This window comes from Phacochoerus africanus, chromosome 3, assembly GCF_016906955.1.
Source record: "Phacochoerus africanus isolate WHEZ1 chromosome 3, ROS_Pafr_v1, whole genome shotgun sequence".
Lineage (NCBI taxonomy): Eukaryota > Metazoa > Chordata > Mammalia > Artiodactyla > Suidae > Phacochoerus > Phacochoerus africanus.
Window position 1 is genome coordinate 122,557,018 of NC_062546.1, and position 22,683 is coordinate 122,579,700.

At 51.2% G+C, this 22,683-nt stretch overlaps 1 protein-coding gene across 1 annotated transcript in view; it reads left to right on the forward strand.

Annotated features, from left to right (window-relative positions):
* Positions 1 to 1,165: 1,165 nt before the first annotated feature.
* ARHGEF4 (Rho guanine nucleotide exchange factor 4) overlaps positions 1,166 to 22,683 on the forward strand; it is a 264,639-nt gene continuing 243,121 nt past the window's right edge. The window contains 1 exon segment of the mRNA XM_047772583.1: positions 1,166 to 1,314. Within this exon segment, the coding sequence (XP_047628539.1) occupies positions 1,276 to 1,314 (39 nt within the window). The 5' untranslated portion in view covers positions 1,166 to 1,275.

A 22,683-nucleotide genomic window follows, 5' to 3' on the forward strand; every position in this document is an offset into this window, starting at 1 on the left:
GGATGATCTCAAAGCTGCTTCCTATACTCCCAGACCCCACAAACTCTAGGCATTTACCTCCCAGACTTTCTGCCCTGACCTGGCTGCTCTGAGGTCCTGGGAGAAGCAGAGAAAGGTTGGATGTGGGGGAAAAACAGTGCTGCTGACTAGGAATAGTATTCGAGGGGGCCAGGAAGTGGGTGAGGGGGCAGGCGTGGGCAGGGGCAGGCAAAGCCAGTCAGGGCAGATGCTAAGCCGCCATGAGACTCCCCATACCAGAAGCAGTGGACTTGGAGCAGGACTGCAGTGTGTCACCCATAAGCCCTTGGTACTTGTCCTTCATGGGGCCCTCTGCACATAAATATATATTATATTTAAATATATATTTGAAATTATTTTCACAACTATATGTGTATAAATAAAAATATAATCCAGGCTGGATTTTTATTACTATTTTTCTACTCAGGTTTTTTCTTTTGATTTTAAAAGAAATTAAAATTAACACATTTTTATCAGTCCATATAAATCCCGGGGTCCTCGTGGCCAGTGGGACTGCGTCTCCTGGGCAGGTCTCATTTCCTTAAACCCCATAAAGAAAATGGCCAGGACCTCTCCCTGCTCCTTAGCAGAAGACAGCTCTCCTCTACCCGCTACTTGAGGGACGATTCTCCACTCACATTCTACCTGTAGGACCACACCTGAAAAGATAGGGAGGGGAGCGAGAGTGGGTTCTGGACTCAGCATATTGTTCTAAGATCTCCAGTCCACATTTGCCTCTCACCAGGTGCCTGAGCACACACATGTTGCTGAGCGTCTCTGGGGTTTCTTCAACCTGAAACTGAGAATGCTGGGCAAACGCTTAAGTTCTCAAAAGTTGAATAGCAAAGCTCTCTGGCAGGAGAGGCCGCTCCTCCCCCGGAGCAGCAGAGACGTGGAGTTGCGGGGACTGGAGACCCGGCAGACCCGGAAGGCTGTGGAGGCGCGAGCCGCGTAGGTCCCGTCCGCGGGTTTGTGCAAATGTGCGGGGCGCGTTTTTTCTTAGAAAACACTCCTCGGCTCCGGGTCTGCCAAGGAACTCCGCTGGGCGCCGGAGAAGGGGCTCCCTACGTCCTGGGCCGATTCCGAAGACGGCTCCGGCGAGTGTCCTGAGTCTCGGGTCGCGCGGGTGGCTCTCTGGTGCCCAAGTGGCCGGGCGCGGGGAGGCGGGGCGTCTGGGCGGCCGGGGCGGGGCGCGCGGCGTCGTTCCGGGAGCCCGGCTCGCTGCGCGGTTCTCGGTGCTGCGCGCCGGCGACCACCATGCTCAGCGTCGTGCACTTCCTCCGGAGCTTCTTCAAGGTGAGAGGCAGCGTCCGGGGACACGCAGTTGGCCCTGGGCGGCGTCTGGCCGTGCGCAAGAAGCAGAGCCGGCGCGCGCCACCGTGCCCCGGTCTGACCGTTGGGCACCCGCTGAGGGAGGGCACCCCGTACTCACCCTGCCGCCCCTAACTTTCCGAAGTGCCAACCGGGAGGCTGGGAGCGTGGCCGCCCGGACCGAGGGGAAGGAGTAGTGCCCGTTGGGGGTGGGTTGGACGGCAACCCCGGGTCAGCCTCAGCGAGGGCTACCGTCCAGGGCCCGGCTCCTCCGTACCTACTCACCCTCTGCACGCAGGGCGCATGGCGGGCTCGGCCCCTCGGTGCAGACAACCGGTTCTGGGAAAGACGGCTTGTGCCAGCCCCAGTAGGTACCCAGGAAGTGATTGATATTGTTATTACCCAGGATGAGGGTACCATGCAGGAAGTGTAAGAAGTGCGTGCGCTTCTCCCCTCCTAAATTCCAGGACTGCTCACTAATGGCCTTGGGACCTGCTTCCCTGGGGATGCTTCTACCTCGCCTTCCCCAATGGATACCCCATGGTGAGCAGTAGGCTCCAGGGTACTGTCCAACGGGTAGCCCTCTGCCGATTGCCAAGTTCCACCTGCCCAGGTGAACAACCTGGGAAGGTGGTGGGAGGCAGGGTGAGGTTGGCTCTGCTTGGGACCAACTGCATGAAAAAACAGAGACTGGAAAGTGTTGCCAGAGTGGCAGGCCTAGCAGTGGGCAGCTGTGCCTGGGGCCAGCCAGACAGTGGGGCTGTCCATGGTGGGAGGAGCTGCTCTACTTGGCCACGAGGCCACTTCTCCTAGAGTGCAGACTGAAGGGTCCAGCTAGAGTTCTCTGGCTCTGAGAGCTCTGGGGAAAGTGGCAAGAAGCCAGATGACCCAGGGCTGGACTTGCAGGAGCCCTGCCCTCAACCTGTTGCTCAGCCAGTCTGGAAGAGCAGCCTGTGAATCAGCTTACCCCCGCAGGGATAATTACCTGCATACAAACATAGGGAGGGGGAGACAGGAGCCTTTCAGGAACTTATATCAGTGTGATGCCTTTGAAGATCACGGAACCCTGGCAGGTGTCAGAGATGTGGCTCTGAACACACCAACCCCTCCTTTCTTCGCATTCTGATTCCATTACTGACAAGTTCTGCAGTCTTGGGACACTCACTTAACCACTGTGGTCTTTGTTTTCCCGTTTGAAAAATGTGGGCAGTAATTGCACACTTTCCAATGTGATTGCAAGGATCTTATTACAAAACATACATGTGTTTATAGAACTGTGAGCCCAGGACCTTCCCCATCCATAGCAGTGGTAGCAGGTCACCCAAGTAAGGGAAAGTCTGCTGGGCAAAATCAGGAGCTCAGGGAACAGGGAGGTATGGTTGGAGAAGAAGTTGCTGGACATCCCAAGGTAACCACCTTGCCCCACCCGCTGACTGGGAACCTCCTCAGGGCGGTGGGTGGGTGCTTGCGAGGGTTTGCCCACAGCACCCACTCTCCTCACATTCCCAGCCTGTCCCCAGAGGCCTTTCTAGCCCACTTTGTCCCTGGCCCCTACCCTAGGGTCCTTGGAGGTCCTGAGACACCGCAGGGCCCTCTCCATGAGTAGCATGTGGATGAACAGATGGGCCTCCCAGAAGATGGCCCTTTCTGCTGCCCTGCACAGCTGCCCTAGGGAGGGGCTCTGAATGCCACATCAGGCCACTTCTGGCTGTGCAGGTATATCTTGCAGAGCCACTGTAAAGGCCATTCACACCTGCTGTTCCTTCAGACCTTGGTCATAAGGAATGCCCTGTGAAGCCACAGGAGTGGGAGGTGGAAGGAACCAGTTCCTGACCCCTCTGAGACTGGGCCTGTACTGACTGCTTAGCCACGGGTGCCTGGCTGTGGTTGCTTGCTTGCTTGGTCAAGGATGCTGCTCCATCCTAGGAAACGCAGATCACTGAGACTCTGAGAACAGAGACACAGTCCCTACCAAGGCCCAGAAGCAAAACAGTCCCTTGAGCCCCAGGCCCCCCTGAAACTTCTGTTGGGACTTGCTCTGCTCTAGGCACTCTTGGGCACTGTGGCAACCAGGGGGCATGACAGCCTTGTGACAGAGCCCTTGGTGGTGCAAGTAGAGCATAGAGTCTGCTCCTGGCCTCTGGGATCACCCAGCAAATGAGTTGGAGCTGCACTCAAGGAGGATATAGGTTGCTTCAAAAGTCCAGACACCCACCCAGCACTGTGTGACATTCTTGGTGGTATGGGGCCAAAGCCCAGCAACATGTCTTTCTCTTTCAAAGAGCCATCCCCAAATGTTCCAAACAACTGGGCGCCACTGCTGCCTGCCTGGAACCTTAACTGAGCACCACTGTTGCCTGCCTGGAACTTTCACTGAAGTGGAAGATCCCTCTATTTTCATGGACTTTATGCCCCATATTCCAGTACACAACAGGGTACCTCTCTACTTGCTGTTCTCCAGGTCTTGTCAGAATGGTGTTGCAGACCAGCCTGAGGTCCTTTGGGGTGGAAAGATCAAGGTCTCTGCTCACTAAATGAGGGCACAGACTGTCAGCAGAGCCCTGAAATAGGGTGGTGGAGCTAGGCTGCTTTGCCTCTGGTGGGGAAAGCCACCGACTTCTGCTGATCCCTGAATGTTGAGACAGGAAACACACACACACTTTCCACCAAGTCAGTGAACAAGAACTGTAACAGATTTGTTCCATTTAAGGAGCTCCCTTGGGGAACAGCGCAGGAGAATCCACACAGTTGAACCTAAAACTGTACCCTGGCATTCTTCAAAGCCCCATATCTTCTGAACAAGCCAAGCCAGGAAGTTGAATAGGGCTGCAATAGGATGTTCACTCTTGACTGGTAGTTAAATTATGCTTGCGATTCCCTAGTTTGGAGAGGAGGGGGTGTCCCAGGGGCTCCCCATTAGCCTTTCTTACCACAAAATCTGCACACCATGGGTGAAGGAGCCAGGGTAGGGTTGCTTTTGTTTTATTTTGTTTAGTTTTTGTCTTTTTGTCCTTTTAGGGCCGTACCTGCAGCATATGGAGGTTCCCAGGCCAGGGGTCTAATCAGAGCTGTAGCCACCAGCCTACGCCACAGCCACAGCCATAGCCACAGCCACAGCCACAGCAATACTAGGTCCAAGCCGCATCTGTGACCTACACCACAGCTCACGGCAACGCTGGATCCTGAACCCACTGAGTGAGGCCAGGGATCGAACCCACAACCTCATGGTTCCTAGTTGGATTCATTTCCACTGTGCCATGACGGAAACTCCCAGGGTAGGGTTTTTACCAGAGATTGAGCATGTCTTTGCCAGCTGAACACCTCAGAGCTGAGGAAATCTCTATAGGAAAGATGTAGGATTCCAGTGGGCTTTGATGAGCTGGATGCTCGGCAAGGCTCCATTTATGATCTGACAACTGCCCTACCTCTCATAGGCCCTCTCTGTGGGTGGTAGGCCATGGTGACATTGAGCCACCAGGAATTCGAGTTCACTTAAGGACAGTGTTCATGAACTTCGGAAAGTCTAGGTGTTTCTCTGCAAGAGACTTCACAAGATTTGCGGTACTCTTTTCTTAGGGTGTAATAGGTACCAGGCCCCCTTCACTGAAGGAGTGCTGGGTCTCTTGACTTGAGCCTGGGAGTTAGGCAAAGGGCAGTGGAGTTTAATCAATGAATATTTATTGAACACCTACTATCTGCCAGTCTCCGTTTTCAGCATATTAAGAGCCTTCTGTCTCTCAGACCTCGTTAAAAAATTTTTTTAACATTTTTTTCAATATTACACAAATCCAGTAAGACTTCATTGGTATTACTGACCCATTTCAGTCCTGGAAGCCCCATGATTGATTAGTTGATGCTGAAGAGCCGTGGTATCAGCACATTCATTTTGGCTTCTGGCACTTAAATGCTGTTTCTCATCCTCTGTCATGCCAGCTCCCACCATCCCATCTGCTGCCAAAAGTAGCATTTCTCATCAGCATCTCCAACGGATAGAGAACAGCATTTATGGCAATTCTCTAAGACATTGACATTCTCCTTGCCAAAATATTTCTCTGTGACTTGAGGGGTAGGGTCTGCTTTTGGGCTCTACAGGGGATGCAGTGAGGCAGGTGGTGAACAAGTTCTCTTGATAAACCTGCTCCGACGCTCTATTCCTTCAGATATTTAGATTCCTTCAAGGGATTTCTGCCTTTTCCATTTCATTTTTGTGGAGAGCCAATATCCAGCTGAGGTTTGAGTCAACCAGCAGCTGGAGCACACCCTGGCTGCTGGAGAGAGCTGGCTGCCTCCAGAATGGGTGCCTGCATCCTATGTCAACACGGTCATCCTGACCCACAATGACGATCTTCCCCCCATGGTCAGATGCTCTCCCGATCCATTCTCACTTGTTTCCCCAGGTTTTGGTCACTATGTGTTAGCCAAGTAATACTCTTCTGAAACCTGAACCTTTTCCTCCATAGTTTGAGTTGGTAATTGGTTCCCATGGCCAGGCTGAGATCTGACTCTGCTTTTTGTTCTGCAAGCAGGGAAGGGGGCAGAGGTGGGCATGAGGAGGACTGGCCACACTTTACAGGGCAAGGCAATCACGGGCTCTTGAATCAGCCAGAGAGGGGAGCCAAGGCTGGAGGTGGGAGGGTGAGTCTCCTAAGCAATGCCCATTCCTAAGGCCAGGGATCCCAGTCTTCTCTAAATGATGGTCTGACTTTCATTCAAGGAGCAGAAGTGCAGTGCATTCAGCTAGCTTTATATAATTTACCAGTCCACAGACTGATGGAATCAGACTGCTCTTGGTTCAGGGAAATCTCAGGCCTGGGGCTACAAAATAGAAAAAATGCTTTCCATACAGTCAGAGTTCTGGGAATTCAGGGATTTGAGGTTTTTATGCCCTCTTTCATCTGGCCGAGGTAGTTACAAGCAACATGTTCACCCCATAGCACTTGAGACTTTCATGCTTTCCCTCAGGTTTTGTAGCAAAGTCACTTTCCTCCCTAAAGTCCCTGGTAGACCTTTGGCCAGAGCTTTTAATTAGGACTTTGCCATGCATGCAATGAGATGCCATTGTTCCATAACTTAATGTCCAATGTGTTTTCAATGTCTTTGGCCTTGGTTTGGTGGGTTAACCAAAGAAGAAACTTTGGTTTCTCCCCCTTTCTTCCCCCTTTCTTTAAGGGTCTGTTACCTATTATTACCCTAGTACTTCCTCCCACTTTTTTTAAGGGTCTGTTACCTATAATCACCCTAGTACTAATGTCCTTATTAGTGAAGGCGCTTGGTTGCAAAAGCCCAAAACAGACTCCAGTTAAGTGGGAGAGAAAAGAACTGTTTTGGCAGGGTGTGGGGTAGCTCCCATAACCCGGCTTGGGCAGGGATTGAGAGGGGGTGGGGCACAGCTGGTCCTGCTCAACAAGCCAGCTGCTGAGGACACCTCTGGAGGAGCAGGAGAAGCCCTACCGTTCCTCTCTGAGAATACCTTGCCTTCCTCCTGCAGGTGTTTGGGTCTGTTCTCAAGATCCCTGGTCCTGGCTGGAGCTGAGCTGAGTACCCTTTGGAGAGTGGGAAGGCAGGAAATCACCCCCTTTTCTGTTTTCAAGATGGGTAGGGCCCATCCATTGTCCTGGGACCCCCACCACCACCACTTCCCCCCAGTCAGGACCGATGTTCAGATGCTGGACAGGAAATCAGCAAATACCCCAAGAAAAGTCTCACCAGGACTCAACCTCTCAGCTTTGGGGTGAGGGGTGTGTTCCCCAGTCCCCAGGGGCATTTGCTAGAGGGTCACCCACATGGTCCGGCTTTTCTGGGTAAAGGTCACAGCAGGCACCTAAGACCACAGAGACCCTGCCGTATGGGAGGTCATGGGGGGGGGGGGGTTTCCCTTGAGTCCTAAGGAAGCTGGTCCCTTGTGTTGACAGAGAGAGGGCAGGGTGGGTGGGACAGAGCAGCTGTGGGAATCAGCTTCATGCAAAAAGGCCCTCAGTACCTCCCCAAGGCTGCTATTTCCCCAGTGCCCTGAATCCTGCCAGTTTTGGCCAAGTGCTTCCTCTTTGCTCTGGGGCTTTCTCTCCTGCACTGTCCTTCACAAGCCTCAGCTATGGCCAGAGGCCAGCAGCCACCTGTGCTTTCGCTCTAGACCCTCCCTCTCTCTGCCAACTCAGGGAACAACCTTGACCTCACCAGGTCCTCTCCATCCAGCCACTCAAAATTCTGAGTCCTGCTCTCTCCCTCTGGGATGAAGGCTCTGAGAGGGCAGGCCTGGGTTTGGAACATAGCTAGCATGGAAATGGATTAACCAGTGGGAGCAAAACCTTGGCCAGATCAGAGGGAGCCCCTCGTCCAGGGAGCCTGAGCAGTCCAGCCAGGGCTGATGGTTCTAGACCTGTGCATTTCCACAACCTTCTCTTCAGGCTTGACCCAAGCTCAGTCCAGTTCTCTGGGCTCCAGGGGCCCTGGCTCCCCACCTCTGGGTACCTGTCCTTCCCCTCCCCACACAGGGAAGTGACAGTGGTCCTATCAGGACCAGCCTGAGACTCCAGCCACTTTTTATAGCTTCAGGGGGTGCTGGGTTTTAATTCATTCTTGATACATATAGGGCTTGCCAGCCCCAGTTATTTTGTTGGCTTCTGCCCTCCATCAGCCACCAGCCAGGCACAACTAGGAAGTGTCCCTGTGCTCTTGCCCCTGAGAAGTACTCTGTCTTTCAGGAGTCCTTTCATGGTTTCCTCATCTCTGAAGTGGGCAGTCTCCTCCTGGACAGTTGTAAGAACGTGAGGTTTATTGCCTGGCTCCTAGACCCTCCTGGGTACCAAGTGTGAGCTGAGTGGGAGTTGTGCTGCCTGTGAGGCCCTGCTGCCCTTCATCTGGTAACTCATGGGCCACAGATCAGGGGGTTGGGAGGCTGGCCTGCCACAGGGTGCCTCCACACCACACCACCTCCTCCAGGAAGTCTTCCTTGATGCCTCCTTCTCTCCCTCTTTGGACCCCTTCTCTGTGCTGTCTTTGCAACTCAGCTTCCGTCAGTCATGGCATGCTGGACTATAACTACCTCTCACTCCTCCACACACATGTGCCTTCAAAAGTACCTTTATGATGGTACAGTCTTTAAGATATTAGCCTGCTGTGGCCCCCTTTGCTTGGCAAAGCAATAAACCATCTTTTTCTCCTTTACACCCCCCCCCCCAAAAAAAAACCCAAAAAATCCCCGCAAAAGTACCTTTATGGGAGTTCCCATTGTGGCTCAGCAGTAACAAACCCAACTGGTATACATGAGGACATAGGTTTGATCCCTGGCCCTGCTTAGTGGGTTAAGGATCCAGCACTGCCATGTGCTACATTGTGGTTGCAGATGCGGCTTGGCTCTGGCATTACTGTGGCTGTGGCATAGGCCAGCAACTTCAGCTCCAATTCGACCCCTAGCCTGGGAACTTTGGTATTGCGCAGGTGCAGTTGTAAAAAGAAAAAAAAGAACCTTTATTATGGATCAACTTACTGTATATTTCTATTTCTTACTGTTCTTAGATGATTCCATGACTACACATTATAGTTTCCTTTCCCCCCAAGTTCCCAGCTTTTCCATTTACTCTCACACATGACATGCCACAGACAGTAACACAAAAACAAGCTATTTCATACCGCACATACATCACATGAAAATCCCACAGCAGAATGAAAACACTGCTTTCATAAAACTTAGTAATTAACAAATGTGCTCATTCGAAACTCACCCTACTTGATAATGGAGGTAGAGTCATTATTATTTCATAGCATATATAAATACAGTTTTGCTTTTGTGAATCATATATTATATAAGGTAAAAATCAACCATAGCATGAACCAATAGGCACAAACAAGAAACAGGATAAACAGAGAAATCCTTTTCTCTTTCTCATGCCCCTATTCTCATCGGTGGAGCTGATGTGGGGTTGGGGAGGAGAGCAGAAGAGGGACCTCCTCTTCCGGCATCTCCAGGGAGCTCCTCCTGCCTAGACGCCTGAGCAGTGCAGATAGGAGTGTGACATCCCATACCTAGACAGAGCTGTGCTCAGTGGCATCTGGTTAAGTAAAGAACAGTGATGGGTGAATGGACTGCCTCCTCGCCAGCCAGGACCTTGCAAACCTGCTGCTCTCAGGACAGCTGCACATCAGGATCACCAGGTACACAGACTTCATGGTCAGAATTCAGGCCTGGGGCCTGGACTCTGGATCCTAGGCTCACAGGTGATTCCGGGGCATGGCTGAGCTGCGAAGCACTGCTCTGCAGACCTGCCCACAGGGACAGGGCCATTCTCGGGGCTTCTCTGGATTGAAGAGAAGCCGAGGCCAGATCACAAGTTGCCTTCTGACCTTCATACCGCCCTGTTGTAGCCAAGGGGTCATGTGCCCCCTTGCCCAGGGGACACAGCCCCTGCCGACTGGACATGACCATGTTTGAATCCCAACAGTGGTCCTTTGTAGACCCCGTCCCCCCCAGGCAGATCCAAGTGCCTTGGGCGTTCACCATGTAATGTGTGTACCAAACAGGCGACTGTCTCTGCTGGAAGCCTTTTGCCAATGACATGAAGATTGCCTGGGCTTGAGAAGTGACCTTGGAGCAGAGCCTGGGCCAGGAAGCCACGACATGTGGTGCTGCCCCTCCTCTTGGGGCCCCTAGCATTGGTGGTGGGCCGGCGGGGGGTTGGTGGGTGGCAGTATGGACCAGCTGTCCCGTGGGCTCAGTGCTCCCAGGCACCTTCATTTGAACGCCCCGCTCCCAGGGCTGTTGTGAAAGTTAAATGATAATAAAGGCATGGGAAACACACAAACTACCCAGCGCCCGAGCGAGCACCCAGCAACTCTTACTCATCTTGGCTGCTTTTCCTTCCCTGTCTGTTTCTTTCTTCCTCCAAACAAATATTTTTTTCCTTGTGTGCAGTGGAGTTGAGTAGAAACCATCTCCTACAATGGGGCCATGTTAAGATGCTGTTCAGGTCAATGCTGCTGGTGCAGCTCCTGGTACTGGTACGAGGTGTGTTTTCACAGACGAACGCAGACTGTAGGCCTCTTCCAGAATGGTTGGTTCAGCCCCGAGAGAAGACAAAGTCCTGGAAGGCATTTTTCCTCATGTGAGGGTGGAGGCTTGTGAGAAAGTGGGAACAAGGGGATGGAGGTGCATCCGTGGCATGGAATCCCACTCTGCGAGACAGGAGTGGACCGTGGGTACGTGCCCCAGCCAGGATAACTCTCCTGAGAATTTGGCTGAATGACAGCAGCCAGAATGATGCATGGTTGCCTTTATCTAAAATTCCAGACGATGCTGATGGGTCTTTAGTGACAGAGAAAGCAGGATGCAGGACAGGTGGGGGCCAGAGAGTGGGATGGCAGAGAGCTGTGAGTTGGTGGGAACATTCATTGTCTTGTCTGGTGATAGTGATAGTTTTGCAATGTCTCTGCTCATCAGACACCCTCAAATCCTACCTCCAATGTGTGCAGTTTACTACATGTCAATTCTGCCTCCATAGAACTGGGGTCCCTCCCTGGCGAGAGCCTCTCAAAACACTCCTCCCTCCTTGAAATCCCCTCGTTTTCTTCACCCCCTTCCCAGGGTACCACAGGCACAGAGACAACAATGACTATGGGGTGGCAGATGGCCCCGTCTAGGATAGAGACAAGGTCAATCTGGCTTCGTCACTGGAGGTGTCCTTCGAACAAGCATGCCAATGCTGCGTCATTTCTGGTTTGTCCTGTAAGAGGCGTGGGGCCTTGATCATCAGTGCCTCCACCCCAAGAGGCGCTGGACTCCTGGGCGGGACAGCATCTCCCTGAAGCTCTGTGAGGTGGTGCCAGAAATGACTTGCTGCCAGAGTTGGCCTGGTGAAGTGGGTCTGGGGAGATTTAAGAAAGCAGAGATGCTGTTAGGAAGCAGGATCAAGTCTGTGATTGGGCAGCTTACTAACTCTTACCCAGGAGGAGGAACCACTGGGCTGAGGCTCAACCTGGGGTTGGTGAGGCAGCAGTGTTGTTGAGAGCAGCCAGCATGGGCTGTTTGCTCTCTGTGACCTGGACGGTGTGTTCCATCTGTGCCCAGGTGTGAACACGGAGGCTCTATCAGCACCCCCAGAGTGCCTCACCTGACGGTAACATGCCGTGACATTGTTCATGTTCCAGAGGAGGATGCCAGGCTCCACTGTGATGCCAGGCTGGCTCCTGCATGGCAAGGCCACTGTTGTCCTTCTTGCTCATTGGAAGTGAGTTGGGTCATATCCACTGCCCACTACCCCCACCTCATACCCCCACCCCCCCACAGGGGGTTTTACCCACAGATACATGCCAAGTCCCCTCCTGCCCCAGTGATTCAGCTCTCCAGAGGGGACCCAGGCAGGTACTGGGGAAAGCCTTGGAGTGATTCTGGGATGATATTGTGGGCCGTTACAGAGCCCTGCTGAGTCCAGCAGAGCTGGTGCTCCAAGCCCCTCCCCCAGCCTCCCACCCCCACCCTACCTCCGCCCAGCCTGGGATGCAGGCTCTCCCCTCCCACCCAGGAAGCCGGCCTTGCTCAACGCTGCAGGCTGTCAGCATGCTGCTCCTGCCTGGGCCATGCTGACCCGGTATGTGTGGGGGAAGGCTGAGGCTCAGAACACCAGCTTTTCACTTGGAGTCTGAATTGCTCAACCAGGAAAAGCCACAGGGAGATGTGGGAGACCCTGTAAGACAGAGGTTTCCATCACCAAGGTCGACTTGGAGGGACCCCAAATCCTAATGGTGAATGGGGTGTAGTTCAGTCATCTAAGCCCTCAGTTTCCCTGTAAAATGGGGGTAATAATGGTACCTCTGTCAGACTGTGAGTCAGCGAGCTCACATTTGTAAACTTCATGACCTAGGGACCTCTAGTCTTAACAGTGAGGCCCCTCAGAGGACTAGACACTGAGGAATGGGCACATTTGAGATTCCGTCCCCTCCAGAGGCTGCCCCAGGCCCTTCTCTCTCTGTGGTTCTGGAGTTTATTAAAATGTAAGGAGTGGGATCACCAGGGAAAACCCTGGGGCTCAGGGAAGATGCAGCCTTTGCCCAAAGGGTGATGACTAAGACAAGGAGAGGCCACCAGAGGGATGGGAGGGCAGCTCTGAAAGGACAGCTCCAGCCCTGCCCCTGGAGCTGCGGCCCCTTGCCCAGCTCCATCTCCCCTCACAATTGTCACCCAGACCACTGGTCCTCCCTTGGCCACAGTCTTGGGTCAGGTGGGAGCTGAGTCTCTGGACAGGGACGCATGTGGTAGGTCACCTCTGGCCATGGCTGACTGGCCGAGAGGAGACCACAGGTGTGGGAGAGGCCATGAGGGGGCAGGAGCTCCTTGGTGCAAAAGGGGAGGGAAGCCTGGAGGTAGGACACTAGGGGAAACTGGGAGCAGCACTGAGGGTGCCAGTTTGTGAGGCAGGAGAGGGCTGTATCTGCAGTGTGATGGGGTTTGCATGAGGCAGGAGCTCTCTCCAGGACAAATGTACTGCCCTGACACCCCACCCCCATCCCTGTCTCAGGATGGCCCTCTGAAGCCACCCCTGGGAGGTGGCAGCCACTCCCCCCAGACTTGGATCGAATCTAAAACATCCTGCACTGTGGCCTAGAGTTCTGATTTGATCCCAGAAGTGCAGTTGATTCATTCCAACTGCAAGATTTACCAAGTCCTGTTTCACCCCAGGCCTTGTGCTGGAGAGACTAAGCCATGAGCGAGATAGAACCCGAGAAGCCTCATGCCCCCTTATCTGGTTCTGAACTCTCTTGAGCACCGACCTATGCATTCAGTGGAAGCTGTGACCTCATACTGGCCACACACCCACTTTTGCATGCAGGTCTCTTCTGCTTGCAATCCCCGCCAGGCCTGTGGACGGCAGGTTAAGAGCCCTGCTCTGGATTGTGAGCTCCTAAGGACCCAGGCCATGAATCATTGTTTCTGTTTCCCTCTCTCTAAGTGCCCAGCACAGAACTTTGAGTGAGGTGGCGGTTCTGTGCATGGCTCAGTGAGGGGACTGGTAACATGGCCCTTTGCCACTCATCCCTGAGACCTGAATACTAGGGAATGGGTGGGTTGTCTGTGTTAGTGGGACTGAGTGTCAGATCCTACTTATAGGGATGGGCCCAGGTGGGGCCATAGAAAGGGGCCTTGAGGGGTTGGGGGTCTGGGGAGGTCAGGCATCAAGGAGGGAGGTGAGCCCTGAAGGGGAGGGGCTCACAGTCAGCTGTGCACTGGGTGAGCGTCTTGGTGCCCAGGGGACCTGGCCAGAGATGCTGCCTGGAGGACAGAAGCCGAGTGGGCCCTGAACACCTCTGACCCTCAACTCCTGCCAATGCCAGGGAAGAAAGCTGTTGTCAAGGGAGAGCAGAGAGAAGGGAGGTGCTGCTTGCCTGTGTACACTCCAGGCTCAAGGGTGCCGGTCTCCACATGACAGGGGAGGAGAGGGCTACTGAGGCTCTACTGACCCCACTTCCACCTCTGGGTCCACTGCCTCAGCCCAGAAGCACCCCCTGACCCTCCCTTCCGATCTGCACCTTTCACAGGGCCCCTTCAGTGTCTGTTAGCAGTGCCAGCGCTCAGAGCAATTTTCTTTCTCTCTAAAACAGCTCCAGTGCCTGCCTGGTAGAGCAGCCCCTAAAGAACACCAGGAGGGTGCAGGGGACAGCAGCTGAGTTTTCATTGTGATGTCAGAGAAGCACAGAGAGAGGCAGGAAAATGAGTGCGTGAAAATTTTTGGTGCCCTATTTGGCGAGTCAACCCCTTTGCTGTTCATTGAGGCAGCTCTGACTGGGGCTCCAGGCCTGAGCTGTTGGGTTGGGGTACAGCAGCCAAACTGTTCCTAGGGCCACCCCAAACAGCTGGCTGAGCCCCCTTTTTGCCTGAACCTGAAGGAGGCTCACCTCAAATCGCTCTGGGGAGGCACTTCGGCAGTCTACCTTTCCCACATGTATCTAAGCTTAAGATATACCTTTCAAAAAAGCAGCTTTTTAAATCAAGATACATTCATAATTGGTGTGTACATTTAAAAGTAATTTTCTCTTCCCTTTCAAAAGCTATCATTAACTTGGTGGTATCTGTGCACTGAGGAAATAGGAGAGTTGTAAACCTCCCATGTGATCAGGAAACATGGTGTGTGTGTCTCCTTGGAGGCCCTGGTCCCAGCTCAGCCAAGGAGGCAGATGACTTCCTGAAGAAACCCCCACTCCCAGGGCATCCTTAGCGTGACACACCCAGCCCGAGGGACCAGCCTCCCAGGGAGGAAGGAAAGATTCCAACCAGACCCACCCAAGTCACATCTTCCTAGAAGTGGGTGTGGTCGGCACGATTTTATGCCTGATGGACAGGGTGGCGGTCATTTTGGCTGACTGTCCTCTGTGTCCCTTTTTATGCAGGCAGAGTCACCTCTCAAGATACCTCAGAGAGCAGGTACTTCTGGTGACTCCTCTGTGTTGGCCAGAGACCTGCTGACATGGCCAGTGATAGTCATTAAAGGACTGCTTTTCTCTGGGAGCTGGCTCCACTGTCCTCTAGCAAGTCTGGTCCTGGGGCCCCCATGACCCACTACCAGAACTGGATGGCTCTTGATTGGATCTCCAAGTCCAGATCCTCCAAACTGGCTGAACGCCTCCCTCCCTCTGGTTCAGCTACAGCCCCTAACACAGCAGGGCTGAAGACAAAGCCATGGCCAGTGGGCAGAAGGGACAGACTGTAGGAATGACAGTGCTTCTAGCAGAGGGTGCAACGGCAGCAGGCAGGCATCCCTCATAACAGCGGCCTCCCTTTGTAGATGAATCTACTCAGACTCTCTGGGGATGATGAGCAAAGGCGTGGAGGTAGAACAAGACCCAACATCAATACCCCCATTTTTTGGCCATGCTGGGTGGCTTCCAGGATTCTAGGCTTTCTAGTGAAGCCATTTGTGATGATGTTCTGGCCTCTACCACACGTGTGCTTCTGTATTCAGAGGGAGAAGCCTTCTCCCTGCGTAGGCTGATGTGCCCCAGGCCCCCCATGAGCCTGCACAGCAGCCCCAGACCCCCAGGTTCAGGCCCTTCTGAGGCTGCCACGGCCACATCCCACCATGAGTGGTTCCTCCCACCCCTCTGAGTAGATCTGTTCTGCTGAAAAACTGGAGCAACCATCGTTGAGGCCCCCATGAAGGGCTGCAGAAGAGGCAGGGGGAGGTGAGGTTCTTCCTCTTTATGTGATGTGTAACTGGAGGAAGTGTTTGCAGGTAGAGAAGGACCAGTACCCTGAGAGGCTGCATGGGACAGTCTCCATGAGCAGAAGTCAGCACGTGCCCTTCTTCCATTGGGTGGCCTTGCGGGGTGGGGGGAGGCACACGTGACCTGGGGAACGCAGGACAGAGAGGACACAAGTCAGGACGCGTCTGTAGATGGTAACAGGCATCAGCTGCCAGTCCCTGGCAAGCGGGCTGAGCTGGTCTGTGGCTCATCACTTTGCTGTTGGGAGGAGAACCTGTGAAGGCCCTGGAGCCAGCTCTGGTTCACCTTAGTAAGGTGAGCAGTGCTTCTCAGGCAGCTGTTTCTTCTTGGGTAAAGGAAGGCCATGCTTCTCCAAGGAGAGAACTGTGGACTCAGAACTGTGTATAGGGATGCGCTCCAGCCAGGACCTGGGAGCAGCTCCTTCAGCTTGGGGGCACCTTCTCTGCAGGTAAGGAGGGCAGACTGGCCCATCCTGCTGGGAATGAGCTGCTTCCAGGGCTTGGAGGGGCTGCCAAGCTGCCTTTGGCCCAAGAGAATGGGGGGCGGGGGTGCTACAGGGCAGCAGGTTGGAGAGCCATCCCCACCATTCCCACCATGGACACACAGCTACTGCAACCTGACTGACGCCGCCACCCACTCATCTGTGACCTGAAGAAGTCACCCACCCTCTCAGGGCCCCCACAGACATGACCCATAGGAAATGTCGGAACAATAAGACTTGTTCTGCCTGTCTCCAGGGATCTCCTAAGACTCACATGAGATGCTGTGAGTTGTCGTTTGGGCACCTAGAGATGTGGTGACAGAAAGACCTTTACAAATTCAAATGCCACCACTTAGTAGCAGGTAGCTGTTCCAAGCTTCAGTAAGAATATCTGCAGGAAAAAAGAACACCTGCCTCATTTTAGGATGAAATTATGCATATAGGTCATGGGACACATGGGGACCACCCTCTGTGTCACTATTTTGTTATCACAGATGTTATTTTTATATCCTGAAAGACAAATATAATGGGAGAGATGGGGGCGTGTGTGTTCCCTTTCTTTTTCTTCTTCCTTTTTTTTTTTTTTTTTTTTTTTTTAAATGGCCACACTGTGGCATATGGAAGTTCCTAGGTCAAGGACTGAATCCAAGCCACAGCTGCAACCTATGCTGTAGTTGCGGAATCACCAGATCCTTTAACCCACTGTGCTGGGCTGGGGATTGAACCTGTAGCTCCACAGCGACCTGAGCTGCTGCAGTCAGATTCTTAACCCACTGTGCCACAGTGGGAAATCCAGGAGATGGTTTTTGTTTAAGGCTTTGCTGAGCAGCTGCCCCATGCTGGGGCTGGAGTCCTAGCAGGGCTGACATGCTCACTCCTTTAGACTCCATGCTCTCCTGAGCCTAGAGTCTAATAGTCAAGACAGGTAGGCCCGCCACAACAAAAAGGACAACAGCAGCAAGTTTCACCTTCACAGTCAGGGATTTGATAGGAAGAGAGTGGGTTCAGGAAGCCCAGGAGAGGAAGCTCTCAGCCCTGCCTGGGAGGAGCCAGGAGTATGGGAAGCACTAGCGTGGGGTCCTGTGCACCTGTAAGGATTCCTGGTACCTGAGGGAGACTGAGGAGTGCGCTGGGGGAGCCTGTGAACAAGGCGATGCAACACGAGCAGAGGCAAAGTCACTGTGTGCTAGGAGACGCCCAGGTGTGCATGGGAACTAGGAACAAGGAGTGTGGATACAGGGTAGGGCTGGGGGTGCTGAGCCTTGGTGTTTCCCGAGGGCAGTGGAAGGCCTGGGGGTGACATCAGCTGTGGGTGTGCTGAGACCCGAGACGAGGGCTGGGGAGCCCAGGAGGGCACCCCCTCCTCCAAGTGGCAGGCACTTGTCCTGCTCAGAGTCTATGAGCAGGACAGAAAGGGCTTGGTGGGAAGGGGGCAATGCCAGGGCAGCTAGGAGGACAGTATCCAAAGGTCCAGTTGCTTTCCTGGGCTCAGAACAAACTTCTCTCTCCTGGGGATCATGAGTCTGCTGCCAGCACAGGCCAGGAAGCTTCTCTGGTTTCAGGGAAGAAGCCACCTCCTTCTGGAAGCCTGACACTCCCAGGTCAGGGACCCCCCATCACGGTTCATCTGGCAGGAGCCACACGTGTCTTGTTCCTTGGGTTCCCCAGCCTGGCTTTTCCCATGAGACACATTCACGGGGCGCCACAAGGGACTCCCTATCTCCCAACACCCATCCCAAGGCCCAGGCTGGGGTCTCTTGGAAGGAATCCCACACAGTAGCTCACAGCTAAGGGGCATATGGCTGATAATGAACCTGTGATGGCAGAAAATTCAGAACCACAGGTGGGAGAGGGAAACAGATTTGAGTAGCAAGAGCTCCATGGTATAAATGGGCAGCTCCAGATACATCACTTCACCTAATTCAGGCTTCTCATCTATAAAAAGGTGCCTATTTCAGAGGCTTGTTGTTTGGACTGAGCTACAAGGTGGCATGTGATGCTGGTACTTTTCCTTCCCAATCTGCCATCACATGGCATTCCACAAAGCACAGAGGTCTGTCTTTATTCTCACCTATTTCACTGGATACTTTGAGAGAAACATGGTCCAGGACAAAGGTGCCAAGACAGGTGTGGGCTGAACTTGGTGTCTGTGAGCCTCAACTTTCAGGAAGAGCAGATTCTCCATTTATCCTGGGTTGTCTCAAGTCTCTGCGTGGGAGACTACCTCTCCTCAACATGCGTGGGGCCAAACTTGAGGGGCGGATGTGTGAGGAGCACCTTCATTTGGGTCCACTGTTGTGTGCAGGCTACACAAGCCTTGGCAACATTCCAACAAGTGGGGAATTGGTGTGGGTCAGGTGAATAGAGGACACACCTCAATAGCTAAAACGCAGTGAGGTCAGCCTTGAAGAGCGGAAAGAGCCAGACTGGTGCTAGAATACCTGCATCCTAGTCCCAGCTTTGCCTTACCTTGCTGTGGCCTTAAAAAGATAAATAAATAGGGAGTTCCCGTCGTGGCGCAGTGGTTAACGAATCCGACTAGGAACCATGAGGTTGCGGGTTCGGTCCCTGCCCTTGCTCAGTGGGTTAACGATCCGGCTTTGCCATGAGCTGTGGTGTAGGTTGCAGACGCGGCTCGGATCCTGTGTTGCTGTGGCTCTGGCGTAGGCTGGTGGCTACAGCTCCGATTCAACCCCTAGCCTGGGAACCTCCATATGCCGTGGGAGCAGCCCAAGAAATAGCAACAACAACAACAACAATAACAACAACAACAACAACAACAAAAAAGATAAATAAATAAATTAAATAAATAAATAAATAAAATTTTAAAAGTAGGTAAAATATTTAAATAGACATTTCTTCAAAGATGTTATATGTGTGTCCAATATACACAGTGAAATTTGCTCAACCTCACTAGGCTTTAGGAAAATGCAAATCAAAATCACAATAAGGTACCACAGTGAGATACCATGCTAACCCACTAGCATGATTGCAATGAAAAATATAGACAGACACGGCTCGGATCTAGCGTTGCTGTGGCTGTGGCGTAGACCAGCAGCTGTATCTCCGATTAGACCCCTAGCCTGGGAACCTCCGTGTGCCACGGGAGTGGCCCTAGAAAAGGCAAAAAGACCAAAAACAACACAAACAAACTATATATATATATATATATATGTATATATATATATATAGAAAAAAACAAGTGTTGGTAAGAATATAAACAAGTTGGAGCCCTCACTCTCTCCTGGTAGGACTGTAAAATGGAGCAGCCACTTTGGAAAACAGTTTGGCAGTTCCTCAAAATGTTAAACATAGAGTTACCACATGACCCAACAACCCCACTCCTGTGCATTTAAGAGAAATGGAAACACACATCCACACAAAGACTTGTACATGAATAATCAAAGCAACTTCATTTATAGTAGTCCAAAATTGTGAATGACTCAAAGTTTATCAGCAGTTGATAGGATAAATGACTCATGGCATATCCATAGAGTGGGTTAGTGCTCAGCAAAAGAATGTTATTGACAAATAAAACACAGATGAATCTCAGATAATTATGCATAGTGACAGGAGCCAGTCTCAAAGGACAACTTGATGTTTGATTCCATATATAGAAAATACCAGAATAGGTGAATCCACAGAGGAAAAAAGTGGTCTAGAGGTTGCCTAGAGTGGGGTGAGGGTATGAGATTTCTTTGGGGGGAGGACAAAAATACTTTTTTTTTTCATGATTTCAAGTCACAATTTTATTAGAAACTCTCACCAGGAGTTCCCGCCATGGCGCAGTGGTTAACGAATCCAACTAGGAACCATGAGGTTGCGGGTTCGGTCCCTGCCCTTGCTCAGTGGGTTAAAGATCCAGTGTTGCCATGGTCTGTGGTGTAGGTTGCAGACAGGCTCGGATCCTGCTATGCTGTGGCTCTGGCGTAGGCTGGTAGCTGCTGCTCTGATTAGACTCCTAGCCTGGGAACCTTCATATGCCACAGGAGCGGCCCTAGAAAAGGCAAAAAGACCAAAAACAAAAAAACAAAAAACAAAACTCTCACCATATGAATTTACTACATGAAAGGAAAAATATTTCAGCAGTCCATGTGGAGAAATTTTGAAAAAAATATTAGTTGGGAGGGAGGAGCAGTTTCTTTATGGAGATTTATAAGAGCCATAGGAAATACAGCGAAATAGCTATTTGCTGAACAATTCAATTTCTATCAACTTAAATATTTATGTCCATATGTATGCAGATGTAGATCTTTAAATTATTATTTTTTAATTATTTCCCCCATACAATTTTTTTTCTATGAATATTCTAAAAGTAGATTGTAGTGGTGTTTGAACAATTGTCTGAATTATTTGAAAGCATTCAATTGTCTACTTTAAATGGGTAATTTGTATGGTATATAAATTAGACCTCAAGAAACCTTTTTTGAAAAAGGGAGTGAGTGGTGGCAGCTGAATTAATTAAGTGGTGGCACCTTCCCTTTGATGGCAAAGATGTGAAATGCCGTTGTATTCTGGAACTAGTAACTAACCAGTATTTCTTTTTCTTTCTTTCTTTCTTTCTTTCTTTCTTTCTTTCTTTCTTTCTTTCTTTCTTTCTTTCTCTTTCTTTCTTTCTTTCTTTCTTTCTTTCTTTCTCTCTCTCTCTCTCTCTTTCTTTCTTTCTTTCTTTCTTCCCCCCCCCCCTCCCTCCCTCTCTCTCTCTTTCTTTCTTTCTTTCATCTATCTTTCTTTTGTCATGCCCATGTCATGTGGAAGTTCCTGAGCTAGGGATTGAACCTGTGGCACAGCAGCCACCCAAGCCACTGCAGTGACAATGCCAGATCCTTAACCAGGAGTTCCCATTGTGGTTCAGCAGGTTAAGAACCCGACTTAGTGTCCATGAGGATTCAGTTTCAGTCCCTGGCCTGGTTCAGTGGGTTAAGTGCCGGCATGGCATAGGTCAAAGATGCAGCTTGGACCTGGCATTGCTGTGGCTGTGGTGCAGCCTGCGACTGCAGCTCTGATTCAGCTCCTAGCCTGGGAACTTCCATATGCTACAGGTGAGCCCCTAAAAAGAAAAGAAAAAAAAAAAAAAAAAAGAACTCCCAACCAGAGTTCAGAGATTGAACATCTCTGTCATACACAAAAGTCATATGATGCTGTAAGATACAGAAGTTGTCTTCCTTGTCTTCACAAGAGGAGTTTGTTATTAAAGCAAGGGTTTGATTATGAAATTCACAACCACAATGTAAAATTTCAAAGAATACAGGCATCTCATGAGAGGAAGCCATTTGCCTTGGGCCTTTAAAGATAAGTAGGCTTTGAATAGGTGGGGAAGATTTAGAGAACTGTGGATGTAAAGAATTGTGGCTTCTTTGTTTTCAAGTACTCCTTCCCTATGCAGCCTCATCACATGCCTTTACAGGTTGCCCACAAGCTATTGGCCAGCTCCAATCACTGAAAAGTCATTCCTCATACTAAATAAATGGAAATCTTTCTCATGTTGGCAATATCATCTTACCATTTATAATGCCATTATTATTGTCAGAATTGTGTGGAGTCTCAGCAATAGTAACTCAAGGAATTCTTCTTACATGAGCTAAGTAGTATCACTGTCCTCCTCCTTATGGTCATCATTACTTTCTAGATGAAAAATTCTGGCCCTTTGGTATTAAGTGATCTGCCTACAATCAAGATCTTGGATTTATTAAGAGATAAATCCTTTATTCATGACCACCTGCAATGCCATCCTGTGTTGATTTCCTTTCTCTCCTCTAAGAACAGAACATATTTAATTTCTCACCCATGGGAAATTAAAGATCTATTTAATAGCAAAGATCTATTTTTCTGCCTTAAGTCATCTCTTTTCCCCTTAGGCTAATCAGGTGCGCAGTTGTTCATCAAATAGCATGATTTTGAGATTCATCCCATCTTGATCACCATTCTGTGACCTAGTCTGTTAGTCCATTCACTGAAAAAAGGTCTCATGTGGTCTGACCTGCCAGGGGAGCGTGGGATGTGGCCTCATCTTCTGTACAGTGTGTGCAGTAAAAGTGTCCCAAAGTGGCATTAGCTCTCATGGCAGCTACATTCCATCACAGGTCAAAATCCTGTCACCTGAGTTCCAGCGACCTGAACAGGGAAAACTTCTGAGAGCAGAATAAGAACTGGGACTGCTGCAGGGTCTGGCTGATGAGGCTCAGACCTACCATCCAAGAAGGGGCCTGTTAACTCCCGAAACACTGAAGTGCAGTGAGTACGAGTGACTCTTTACTGAATGAACCAGTGTTTTCAAGGAGAAGCCGGGCAGGAGAGAAAGTAGGAGGGCAGCTGAAACTTAAGGAGGCAGGAAAGTAGGGCCACATAATGGAGGTTATGGAACTGTGTAGGTTTTCATATGAATACCATTTTTCATTTCTCTAGGGTATATCTCTGATTGTGAGGTCACACATTCACTTTAAAAGAAAACTGTAGCCAGCAGGATTTTTTTATTTTATTTTATTTTTTGGCTGCCCCATGGCATATGGAGTTCCTTGGCCAAGAATCAGATCCCAGCCACAGACTCGACCTATGCCACATCTGTGGCAATGCTGGATCCCTAACCCACTGTGCCGGGCAGGGAATGGAACCTGTGTCCCAGTGCTCCCCAGAGGCTGCCAATCCCATTGCACCACAGTTGAAAC